General features: G+C 34.9%; 1 protein-coding gene across 9 annotated transcripts in view; it reads left to right on the top strand.

The window, feature by feature from the left end:
• The window catches only part of LOC133521405 (multiple C2 and transmembrane domain-containing protein-like), a 59,788-nt gene that overhangs the window by 35,869 nt on the left and 10,593 nt on the right, over positions 1-13,326 (top strand). For 7 of the 9 annotated variants that reach the window (XM_061856403.1, XM_061856414.1, XM_061856395.1 and 4 more), the window contains exons 2-5: positions 4,232-4,364; positions 6,057-6,190; positions 6,881-7,024; positions 8,754-8,937. In XM_061856403.1, the coding sequence (XP_061712387.1) occupies positions 4,232-4,364; positions 6,057-6,190; positions 6,881-7,024; positions 8,754-8,937 (595 nt within the window). Of the gene's footprint in view, positions 1-84; positions 126-3,472; positions 4,015-4,231; positions 4,365-6,056; positions 6,191-6,880; positions 7,025-8,753; positions 8,938-13,326 lie in introns of those variants that run through there. The other 2 variants (XM_061856382.1, XM_061856374.1) reach the window with 2 other exon arrangements.

Here is a 13,326-nt window from a genome sequence, read left to right as displayed (position 1 = left end):
AACCTTGTTGTATTTCCTAGTTTCATACTACTTCCAGTGAAACAGTTTAAAGTGTTACTTATGAGTAATTTCGACTCGAGTAGATAATGTAGATATTACATGTTTATTAAGAAGACATGTAAAATGTAAGTACCTACCTAGTTATTGGTTTTGAAACGTAGGTCCATTATTTAATGTATTATTTTCTACGGCGAGTATAGTGGATTATTGCGATATTTACGATCCACTATCCTTGTCCAGTACATTCTGCAACGATAAAAAACTACAATCAGAACTGTTAGAAGTGATAAAAATTAAAGGACCGAATTTGTAATATTTTTACTTAAATATAAATAATATACTAAAAAAAAGTGGCTGTGACATAATCGGACAGACAGACGGATATGACGAATCTATAAGGGTTCCGTTTTTTGCCATTTGGCTACGGAAACCTAAAAAGGAAAATCTATAAACCTAGTTTTTCATTGTGTCAAAAACATACTAAAAAAAACCAGTCAAGTACGAGTTTGTTTTACTCGCGCACCGAGGGTTCCGTTCAAACTTTGAATTATCTCGTGTAACTTTAAAGGCGAAAGACTTTTGATCAGAATCAGAAGTACCTAAACTAAGCATAATTGGGTATAGCGCCATCTATCGGCAAATTGTCTAATTTGCGCGATGCAATGCACGTATGTTGGTTTGTCGAGGATAATTCTCTATCTTGTCAACCGATTTCAAAAATTGTTCTTTTTTTGAAAAATTGTATTTTTAATGTAATCCCATAGAAATTTTAAATGTAATAAACACACGTAAAGTTGGTTAAATTGCAAACTGAATTCGAAAATGTTTTTTGTAAATTATAATAAAAGTTACCAAGACAGAGGTCTTAATATATTTTTCCTGTAAAATTTATAGTAATGTTAATATTATGTAAAATATATATATATATATATATATATTTCCCTCGTTAAACTTTGGAGATAGGGAGGGGGAGGGAATGGTACTATTTTCACATTTTCCTTCATATTTTTTTTACTATGTAAAATAAGAAAAAGAGGTTTTGGAATGTACAAGTTAAGGTCTTTCAAATGATACCCCACTTGACCTAATCACTAAACTTTGAAATTTTGCCCTCTCTTCATATTTGGAATTTACCATAGTTAAAAATTTAAAAAAAAAATCTTTTAATGTGTCTGTGTTAGCGTTATTCATAACTATTCCAAATTTCAAATCGATAGCTTAAGTGGTTCTCGAGATATTTAGCGATGTGACACGCATTGACAGAGTCGCACCATAAGGGTTCCTTTTGTACCTCTTTGGTACGGAACCCTAAAATCATGAAGAATGGAAAATGTTTAGGAGTGGAAAAACGTTTTCTATTTTTTTATGGACGATCACCTGGTATACTTCCCTCTTAAGTATTTACACAAAAAAAAAAATTATTTTAAAACACTTGAAATAGTTATTAACGATACAAGTGCAGAAAATAGGAAATTCGCAACGAGTGGTGATAAATTACAACACGACCGAAGGGAATGTTTAGAATCAAGTAATCAACACGAGTTGCGAGTTACCTATTCGCACGTCTATTGTACAACGTTTTACAGTACAAAATATATGGCTAATTAAGTTTTGATATATGCTCGGAAATAAAATGAATAAAGTTTTGATATATGCTCGGAAAGTGCTCATTCCCACACACGTGCGGCAAAGTAGCACCATATGTACTGTAAAAATATCTTGCATTTGTGCATATGAAAACTTCTACACTTTGTTTTTTCAAAGTGTGCGCAGAGTTAGCATGATCAGGCTCTGGTACTGTTAGGTCTGAAAATAAAGGACGTAGGTACTTAAAAAATATGTTTTCATCATACTTGTTCAAGAAAGATCTTATTTCATGCAGGTGAGCTGAAGGAAAAATGCCTATTTTGTTCCCGCGGGAGTTATGGATTGTGAATTAAAATGATATAACTCCCTAGAGACTTTTTTTTATAATGTCACTTATTCATACAAACCAAGTAGCATAAATAAGTTTTACCTACTTTTAAAATACTGACGTTTATAATTTAATATTTTTGTTTAAGTATGTTTAAAATTATTTAATTTGATTAATTTAACAGCCGTTTAAAATATTTTTTAATCGTGGCTGAATGCCGTATACCTAGGTCTGTGCCTTCGATGCCTCACCTGCCAAGAAATTACAAAATGGCGGACGAATGTTTCATATGATATCGTATTTAAGAATTATTGTGCTTAGTATTTAGTTTTTTCTTCCCAAGTGTGATGAAAACATTGTGTGTCATTCCGGGGGTAAGAATATTGCAAACTTGGGTCCAAACCACCCTCGTATCCAAAATTTAACTTACCCCCCTCGTTGCACAATGTACTATTCTCCATACTATACATCTGTATGAAATTACTAGCTGTTGCCCGCGACTTCGTACGCGTGGATTTTTATGTCGGTGGTTATATATTCTATACATGAGCGTATTAGAACACATTATGCAGCAAAATATAGTAGTAGGGACGGTTAATCAATTGTTAATTATTATACCTACAACGCCTAAGATTTGTTTGTCCCAACCAACGACGTTTCAAGCCCCTAACTGAAAAAAAATCTCAAATATAATCCCTCTTAGCCCCCTTAGAAGACTTTCAAGTCCACTATTTAAAATAATGTTCGCTCCCGATGCAAACTTTCAACCCTTTTTCATCGAATTAGGAGATTAATTCAAACTTTCAATCCATTTTAACTCCCTTATTGGTAGAATTTCTCAAAATTGCTCTAAGCTCTTGTACACTTTATAAATACAACCTAGATTTGTAGTTTCGGCTCTGCGTTGATGAGTCAGTCAATCAGTCAGTACACGTTTATATATATACACAGATGATTACTATAACTAGCTTATATCTAAAATAGGCCCTTGAGACATTGTACCAAGGATGCTGGCGGCATTTCCTCGTTGTATCGCAATACTGATACATTGTGCGAGGAAGCCGCCAGTGCTTTGGTCACCAGTTACGTCAACCAGACATTTCGCGATTTCAAATATATATATATTTCTATTTCTGGTTATTTAAGCACCCTAACCTGGCTATCTATGAAACTTTTAAACATGGTTAAAACATAAATCCATTGGCATTTAATAAAATAACTATTTTTACCGACTGCATATTGTTTTCACAATTTGTGAAAGCTAATTATGGTTTACCTGCATGTAAATGATGATTGGCTTTTCCCTTCCTACGGTTCTATAAGTTATACAAAAATTTGAGAATGAACCATCTATTAGGATTTATATAAAAGTAAATGCATGAAGTCTCAAATTTTACTTAAGTAGGGTAGAGTTGGGCCAAATGAACCACGTTTTTGTGCCTATTATATACCTGAAAATTGTAATTAAATATATGTATTTTAAACGATACCCTATGCTATCAATACCTGCTGGCGTAATTATGGATGCCTTTTTCCATGTGATAAAGACACTGTTCGTTTTTAACACCACACCATTGAAAGTAGTCGGGTAGATAAATACGACCATCATATTCGTACAGGACGATGCCTTACTGCCCCGTATTCCGATTGACCCTGCTCTACTCTACCTACCTATAGTGCCTATAACGTACAGATACTCCAACAGTATCATGTTTTTGGGCTTAACAAAGCCAGGCGTGTTTTTAATGTTTTATTCATATTATTTTTATTTATCTACCTACGTAAAAGCAGGCGAGAATACTTACAAAGATAATATAAAAATATAGAGAAACCTGAATAGAGATCGACGCCTGCGGCTGTTAGTATATAATGATATGATCAAATGATTATACGTCATTTAGATGGAAACGTCCATAAGTCAGACACGCTTGATTTCTAAGTTGTACAGCAGGTATTTTTGCAGGCGCAATATATATTGAATTAAAATACATATAATTTCATAGTTTAATTTATGGTGTTTTCATTACTTAGTAGTGTTTGTTCTATTTGTGTTGTTCTCGCGCTATGGGATGGATTGACATTGTTTGGATGGACCCCAGGTGAAGATGACAAAATTTTTATGTAGTCAGTAAGGGGATCTAGCCCCGGGCAGCACGTGAAAGAGCATCGCAAACTGTGTTTCTGGCCGGCCGGCGGAGTCGGTACGCCATTGTTAGTATTTATGTTTTGTTGTAATTAGAAAACGTGCGACCCGATACTTATGAACAGATATTTTAGAGCGGTGAAACTCAGCAGTGTCGTAATTTGTATGCGCAGGTCATTTGCAGTCCCGGAAGGCTTGGCGATGGACCCGCTGGCGCCGGCGCCGCTGGCAGTCTCCACAGAGTTCATGGAGCGCATCGGCTCGGGACTTTCTCTGCTCAGGGATCATGGGAAAAAAGTGCATAAGGTAACTATTATCTTTTGTAACTGAATATAAAGAAGACAGAACGCAAGGTTGTGGGTAACTAAAACTATTGTATAGTTTGTATAAAAGTATGCAATTCAAGGTCTAAATCAGAATCCATCAAGATTAGAGGAGTTTCCTTAATTCATAGACCTAGACAAAAATTAAGGATTAATTTTGTCTAGGTCTAGGAATTAAGAAAACTCCTTACTTACCTACTTGTTTAAGAAACTTTACATAGAATTCAAATCGCCAAACGAGAAATACATGTCGTTGAAGTGTTCCGTTATTCATCAAATGGCATCTCTTTCGAATGCTTGGTTTGTTGATCAAGTACAAACATTATACGTATGCTTATAATATTTAAGGAGTTCCTTCAATTTGAAACCGGAGTTTGACTAAAATGGGACCAATCTGGAACATTATACTTTTATAAAAAAATAATTGTCCAAATCGTTTCACAAACACGGAGGTCTGAGGTAACAAACACATAAAAAAAACCGAGGATAACATCCTTTTTAGGGTTCCGTAGCCAAATGGCAAAAAACGGAACCCTTATAGATTCGTCATGTCCGTCTGTCTGTCCGATTCTGTCACAGCCACTTTTTTCCGAAACTATAAAAGCTATACTGTTCAAACTTGGTAAGTAGATGTACCTATTCTATGAACCGCATTATGATGTTTACACAAAAATAGAAAAAAAACAATAAATTTTGGGGGTTCCCCATACTTAGAACTGAAACTCAAAAAAACTTTTTTCATCAGACCCATACGTGTGGGGTATCTATGGATAGGTCTTTAAAAATGATATTGAGGTTTCTAATATCATTTTTTTCTAAACTGAATAGTTTGCGCGAGAGACACTTCCAAAGTGGTAAAAAGTGTGTCCCCCCCCCCCCCCCCCCCGTAACTTCTAAAATAACAGAATGAAAAATCTAAAAAAAAAATATGATATACATTGCCATGCAAACATCCACCGAAAATTGGTTCAAACGAGATCTAGTAAGTAGTTTTTTTGAATACGTCATAAAAATTAAAAAAAAAATTTTTTTTCATCAAACCCAAACGTGTGGGGTATCTAGGGATAGGTCTTCAAAAATGATATTTAGGTTTCTAATATCATTTTTTTCTAAACTGAATAGTTTGCGCGAGAGACACTTCAAAAGTGAAAAAATGTGTGTCCCCCCCCCCTGTAACTTCTAAAATAACAGAATGAAAAATCCAAAAAAAAATATATGATATACATTACCATGCAAACTTCCACCGAAAATTGGTTTGAACCAGATCTAGTAAGTAGTTTTTTTTAATACGTCATAAATGGTACGGAACCCTTCATGGGCGAGTCCGACTCGCACTTGGCCGCTTTTTTTAAGTCAGTTAATAGAAATTAAATCCGGTCATGGGGTTCACCTATCCAAGTTCTACGTTCAGCATATGAAAGGTTAATAAATAGGTGAAGGGGTCACAATTGATACTTGGTCTTTGTTAATGATATTTAAAATAATAAGATTTTTTTAAATTTCTTATTTATATTAAAATGGTTATACTTATTGATAAAAATATGCGGAAATGTCAGAACAGGATAATTTTTTCCCGGCCGAAATTATGTACCTTTTGGTTAAGTGAGCAGAAGCCTATAATGTCAAATCGAAAGTTTACGTAAATTTTATTTCATAATTTTCAATCTTGTTTCAGTATGTATGGAAAAACAGAAAGTTTGATATTCTCAGAAGATCATGGAAATCTACTGTGAATGTAACATTAGTCGACGCCAAAGACTTACCTTACGGGCCTGCTAATGGCTCGAATGGACTGTATTGCAAGTTTAAGTAAGTACCCTACCCGCTCGTCATATTGGAGTGATAGAGACAGATAACATTTCGAAAATCGCGTTACACATAGCAGCCAAGCGTAGCAGTGTCAAAAACGTCACTTTCTGACACAAAATGTATTAAATTCATAAATTAAGAGGTCTTAAAATTTGTGGGCAACATTACGAGACTTCATGCGCCACTACCTACACGGTCCTTGGAAAGCTTGTATAAATGGTAGGAAAAAAACAGATAAAGTATCTTGAAAAAAAAACGTGTTGATTTTCCGGCTTCGTTATTGCATAAAAACAGATTGGACACGCCGTTGCTTACAAGCCCCGGGGTCACTCAGATTCGTCACCCACGAACGTTGCAAAAATAAATTTTGAAAGCATTATACAAGTAGGTACCTACTACTTTCAACCTGACTAGGTAATGAAGAAATGAGGATACATTGCTTTTCATGTGTATATACATACACACCGAGTATGTGAGGTATATGTTTGAGACGATCAAAATACTGACCAATTTGATTAATTATGGCATATTATCAGGTTATTCTCAATGTAGCATAGGAGCTAGTTAAACTTGGTAGTCAACGCAAGAGAAGATAAAGTTCTAGATGGTATTTTAAGTACCTATGAGTGAATCATACTTTGTGTGTGCAACAATAAGTGAAACATTTAAAAAAAATATTGTTTGTTACAGATTAGGTAATGAAAGTCACAAATCGAAACAAGTTCCAAAATCTAAGCCAACTTGGTGTGAGAGGTTCAACCTGTACCAATACGACGACAACCACTTGGAGGTGACAGTGTGGCACAAAGGAAAACAAAAGAATTTTATGGGCCGGTAAGTTTCCTTAAATTTTAGATACAATATCTCCTAATTTAAGTGTTACTGGCATATTGTGCCTACCTATCGGAATAACCCCAGTACACCTTATTTCAAGACGGACCTCTCGACTTCTTGATAAAATTGTGAGAATTAATTAACGACGTAGATAAGTATATTTTGTTTGTGACAAAATCATTTAGGACTTGTACCTGATGCGAATTGTATAAAAAACTGTTAATTGCTACAGCGACTGTTATAAATGTGTATTGTACCTATGTTTGCATCCGTTTAAACCTTCTTTTTATATCTCCGATATAAAAATTACAGTATTATTTCCCCATTTCTACTAACGATTTGCCATTTTAGTACTAAAGCCAGCAACATTCTAGTTCGTTGACAATCAAAAGCAGGATGATCAGGAAGAATTGGGCAATAGAAGTAGTAAGTTTTCGGGTGCTTGTCACACGAAGTATCCGAGACATGTCCTTATAGGTTTTTTGTTAGAGTTTAGAAACCACGATTAGAAACTGTCGCTGTCTTTATCTCCAGTTGACGCAAAAATAGCATTATTGATTATTTACTACCGAAAAACTTCATTCGTTTGCATAAACAGATACATTTGTGATATAACACCTCGAATGTAGGTATTTTCGTCTTTCTAATCCTTATATAACGAGTACATTAGACTCATACACAGATGATTAATACTAACATTACCTATTTCAACGATGTAGGTAGTCGAGTTTGATCGAGTGTTTAGGTAGCTGTCCAATTGCTAACGTATAGCGAGTAGCTAGTAGTGGAAGACCTATAGGCTACAAATAAACAGATATTTTTAAATACTCGTGTCGATTTCATCAAAAATTTACAATGCTGTTTATGCTTTCCCAAATTACATTCAAAACGTAGAAAATATAAATTTTAAATTTACAGGAAATTAAAGAAACGGCTAATTAATACTGAATTTTGAGATAAGTAATTACTTTTTAAATCTATTGTTATTATTTTTATTTATTATTATTAATTGTCTCATGTTGTATAATTTCAATCTGTTTTCCTTGTTATTAATGTAATTAATATTAATCTCATCTTCTAATGTTTTGAAGTGTAATGTATCTGTGCGTATACGAAATAAATGAATAGGTTAGATAGGTAGGTAGGTATTTCAAGTCTCAACAGAAAGAAAACTACTTTTCGCACAGTAGGTAGTCACAATTATGCAAATGCAACGCCATTATCCACAGACGACCCACTAACAAGTTTCTGAGCCAACGTAAACAAATGCCATACTGTGATTTAAAGTAAATCGAATCAATACAGGAATTGAGAGTAGCCTCTGCAACTGCGAAGTTGTTGCAATTAATTTTCATCGGATATCTGTTATCCGCTTACAAAACTGTCTGTGCCTAACCTGAATATTATTATGAACATCTAACGATGCGCTACCTACATAATATATCGACATAATCGACTTTAAACTACTTATAGCAATAACTAATTCTTCGTGACCTTTGGTAACTAAATAATTAAATAATTTTGAAAAATGGACAATTAAACATATGCTTAATAGGGTGAAATATCATACATAACCAAATAAGTATTATAGTTTTGTTTTATTTATTAATCAAATTATTTTATAACAAATAAAAAAAAGACAACACGCTTTCGCATGCGTTGTACGGCCCTTGTAAATTTCTTATTGCCAAACATATGTATCGCAAATAACTGTTGCGTCTGGGTACAGATGTACCATCGACCTCACGCGGCTGGAGCGCGAGCGCACCCACGAGCTCTGGCAGGAGCTGGAGTGCGGCTACGGCACCCTGCACCTGCTTGTCACTCTAAGCGGGCCGGCGAGGGGCGTCCCGCTCGACAGCGTGCCAACCACGCGCTGCGTGCACCACGTCACGCCGCCAGAGAACAAATATGTAAGCGCGGCAATTTTACACTAAACATTTGATGAAGAAGCTGGACATGTGTGGTAACAAATTACTGTGAAAAAATTGTAAGACACACTCTATCAAGTATTTCTCGAGACCTTTCTAATGAGCCTAAACTTGATATGTTTGTGTTCTTCCATCCAGGAGTAACTTTGGGTACCTTCAGATTGCATCATCAGATCAGCTCCGTGTTTAAACATTTTTGCATTTTCATCGGATTTATACGGAAGTACTCCATATTTCAACTGAATCAAGATATAAATATGTCAATATATACCTATATACATACGGCGTGTTACTGTGAGTGTAAGAAAGGCATCTCTTTACGATACGATACAATATCAAAATTGTTAGCGCACAAAACAAAAACTACAATACAAAAACAATTAACTTACTCTCGATATTATCAGTCCTGTATTAATTTATTTAGGTACTCTGTGTAATTTTCGTTATAAGCTTGAATGAATTACGTATTGTATTGTCGACCGTACATTTCTTTAGACAGTAATTTCTTACTCATCAAGACTATTATTTATTGCTTATACCACGTTAGTGACAAACAAGCACACTGCCCGCCCAATGGAAGCGGTCACCGCAGCCTATACACACCTGCAACCAGTGCAGCCCCAGAAGAGTCACATGTGCATTTCCGGCTCTTTGAGCAACCAAAGGGAGTTTATTTCACAGATTCTAACGCACACAAACTTACGATTTAATCATCTGCATCTAGAAATGTAAATTTTATAAAAACAGGAATATATTGACGCACAGACATTTATTAAGTTAATTTACATGTTGATGTTGTTTACACACTCACAATGGCCTTATGAAGATTAATATCTTTTGTCTTGTTATGTCTGAAGTAATCAGCATAAGCATTTTGTCAATAAACTGGTAATTAATTATAGCAATTCAAATTGTTCCATAAAATATCTATATGATAAATTTTAATTTTATTTATGGCTTAAATGTTAAAAAATATACTTACTAGTGGTCCGACGTGCTGTAGACCTCACGTTAAGCTTAATATAAAGTGAAAAATACTTAGTTCGTTCAGTAGTTATCACAGTGAATATACAATGGTCTTAAGCGCCATAGATGCTATTGGCGCTTAAGCCTTTTATGCTAATTTCTGCATATATAAAATTTCCACAAACTGAATGACTAATAATCTATTTAATCATAGAATCTGGTTACAAACTTTCACGAGTACCGGTTAAGAATAGCCACCAGTAGTATCATTTGTCACCGTGCCTGTCACGTTCTAACAAGTATATAAGCGCGAAAGTGACAGGCATAGTGACAATTGATAAAAATGTAACCATGATGTCACCGCAGCGGTGGCAGCATGATTCCATTTTTATCGCTTAAGATAAAATAAATCGAATTGCCCCTTTGGAATAGCACCGAAGATGCTGGCAGCATTTCCTAGCTTGAGAACACAACGTTTCAGCTAGGAAATGATGCCAACATCTACGGCACCATGACGCAGGGAAATAGTTTTTAGACTTTTTGGTAATTTACATTAAGATAATTTTTATTTAGTTTTAGAGTTAAGTTTTACTGACCAGTTCATTAATTTTATTGATATTTCCGTTTCAAAAGTAACATAGAGTTTTTAAAATCAGTACAAGGTATTTGGGAATAAATTGTTCTCAGGAGGTAGCTAAAGTAGTCTGGAAGAAATTTTTAGTAGAAGGGAGCTGAGCTTTGGGACAGTATAAGTAATTAATTTTTATTTATTTAACATAATACAAATCAGGCGAAGATCAATACATCCGTGATGCCTCACCATCCGCCTCAGTTCAGATGTGCGCAACGCAATAACATGTTGTTAAAATCAAAATCTAAAATTACTTAATTTATTTATAATATCTACGCATGCCTATACTTATGACCATGATAAAATTAAACATGTACAAAAAACCAACAACAAGCAATAACACGTTTTTGGGTCCTAAGTTCGTCCGAAGTAAAAAAAAGCGGCCAAGTGCGAGTCGGACTCGCGCATGAAGGGTTCCGTCCCATTTAAGACGTATTAAAAAAAATCTACTTACTAGATCTCGTTCGAACTAATTTTCGGTGGAAATTTGCATGGCAATGTATATCATATATTTTTTTAGATTTTTCATTCTGTTATTTTAGAAGTTACGGGGGGGGGGGGGGACACACTTTTTACCACTTTGGAAGTGTCTCTCGCGCAAACTATTCAGTTTAGAAAAAAATGATATTAGAAACCTCAATATCATTTTTAAAGACCTATCCATAGATACCCCACACGTATGGGTTTGATGAAAAAAGATTTTTTGAGTTTCAGTTCTAAGTATGGGGAACCCCCAAAATTTATTGTTTTTTTCTATTTTTGTGTAAACATCATAATGCGGTTCATAGAATACATCTACTTACCAAGTTTGAACAGTATAGCTTTTATAGTTTCGGAAAAAAGTGGCTGTGACAGAATCGGACAGGCAGACGGACATGACGAATCTATAAGGGTTCCGTTTTTTGCCATTTGGCTACGGAACCCTAAAACAGTGAAAAGGCCAATCCAGACGGGATGATCAAATCGACCGATTAGATCAGAAAATAAATTGGCGTCAATCACCAATTTAAATTTATGGTTATATTTTAAGGGCTCTAAATTTAAAAAAAAATACCTTCAAACGCGAATAATAGCGTCACAGATTGGTATTCTTGCGTGCACATCTCCATTTTATCGGTAATATCGGTCACAATCTGCGGTGGAAATATGCAAGCCAAATTGACGTTTGCGTCCGCATGGCCTAATTTGATCGGACAATTTAATCAGATTGGCGAAAAAAAATTCCCGTCTGGACTGGCCTTAAGAAATGCCGAGTTCGATACTTCGATATGTCAAGGTTAACGAAACACGAGCTTAGCTATTATTGTTATAAATTAAACTTTGTCACGGACTTCAAGGTATCAAAAGGATAGTAAGAGAAAATTTTACTTAAGGGTATTGGATATAATATCGGATGGTGACTTCAGCAGCGTTACTGTTGAAACGTTACTGCTGCAGCGTTGACGCGGGCGACATTACTGTATATATCCTTGATACTTGATAAAATGAGTAACTGATTGAACGTTTTAATTGGTTACTTGACACATGTTGAATGTTATAACAAAATTTAGTTAAATGGATATAAAATGAGCCATCCATTATAAGAAAGTGGAATTCAATAAATTATATTGAGATTATAAAAAAATACAAGGCACCAAATTTTTTTTTTAATTGCCTTTCAAAAATAGAAAAAAATGATACCATACGATTCCATACATTTTATTGAAAAATAAATTGTACAACAACTATACACGTAAACGCAATATTTCAGGGTCAAAATGGCAATTTCCTTGATCTTTCATACATTTAGGACAGACTTATATGATGTGACGTCACATCACATTATCATTTTGTTACAGGCGTTTCAATTGTTGAGTGCGAGCGTTAACTCTCATTTCTGACCTTTGTTGCTTAAATGCCATGATTCCCATATAGACGTTTGATCCTCAGGAAAATCAACATCGTTTGACATTATTTACAAAAAACTGTCAAGTAGCCAATTGTGAAGGCAATGTGGCTACGTCATTCAACGCAATCTATCAAGAACATTGACAGTGACATTGCGCCCGTCTACGCTAGGGCAGTAACGTTGTAACAGTAGTGCTGCTGCGGCTCTTTTAAAATAGATAGCTTGCAAACCACAAGAAGCTACCTAGCTTTTGCCCACAGAAAATTATTTGGATGAATAGAATCGGAGTATGCCAGAAATATCTAATCTGACTGATAGGGCTTGAAGAGGGAGTGAGGCGTTGACAAGTCTTTTAAAATTGAATACTTAAATATACTTATCTATATACTGAAAAGAATTTTTGTTGCTGTTCTATTTATTTGTTAAAATTATTGATAAGGTTATTCGGTGTCTCAATAAAATAAATAACCCGTAAATTTAAAGCTTATTCGCATTTCATAATAAACTTTCATTATGACTGCGTTCTATTGGATATTTTTATCTGTACCAAGTAGGTACATACACGAGAACTCGACGCAAGAGAACAAAATAACGTAATGTCTCTTATATTCCATCGTGACTCAATCGCGGATCCAATGTAGGAAAAACACAGAGTGGCAATGTTGGCTAACTATTAATTCGCGATATACAACCTCAGGCTTATAGGTACTTGTATAGGTACGAGTAGCTTCCTATTTACATACTCGCCCTTCGCGGCGGCAGCGACGGCGTCACGTGGAATTACCTTACAACAAGAATCAACAACTTTGCGTTACTCAGGATAAAAATATGCCTCACGAGATCAGGTTCTCTTAGCCTTTTTTGTGTCCTGACGTAAGAAGGGCAA

This window comes from Cydia pomonella, chromosome 1 (assembly GCF_033807575.1).
Source record: "Cydia pomonella isolate Wapato2018A chromosome 1, ilCydPomo1, whole genome shotgun sequence".
NCBI lineage: Eukaryota > Metazoa > Arthropoda > Insecta > Lepidoptera > Tortricidae > Cydia > Cydia pomonella.
The sequence above is the reverse complement of the archived record's forward strand: the minus strand, read 5'-3'. Positions and strand labels throughout refer to the sequence as shown.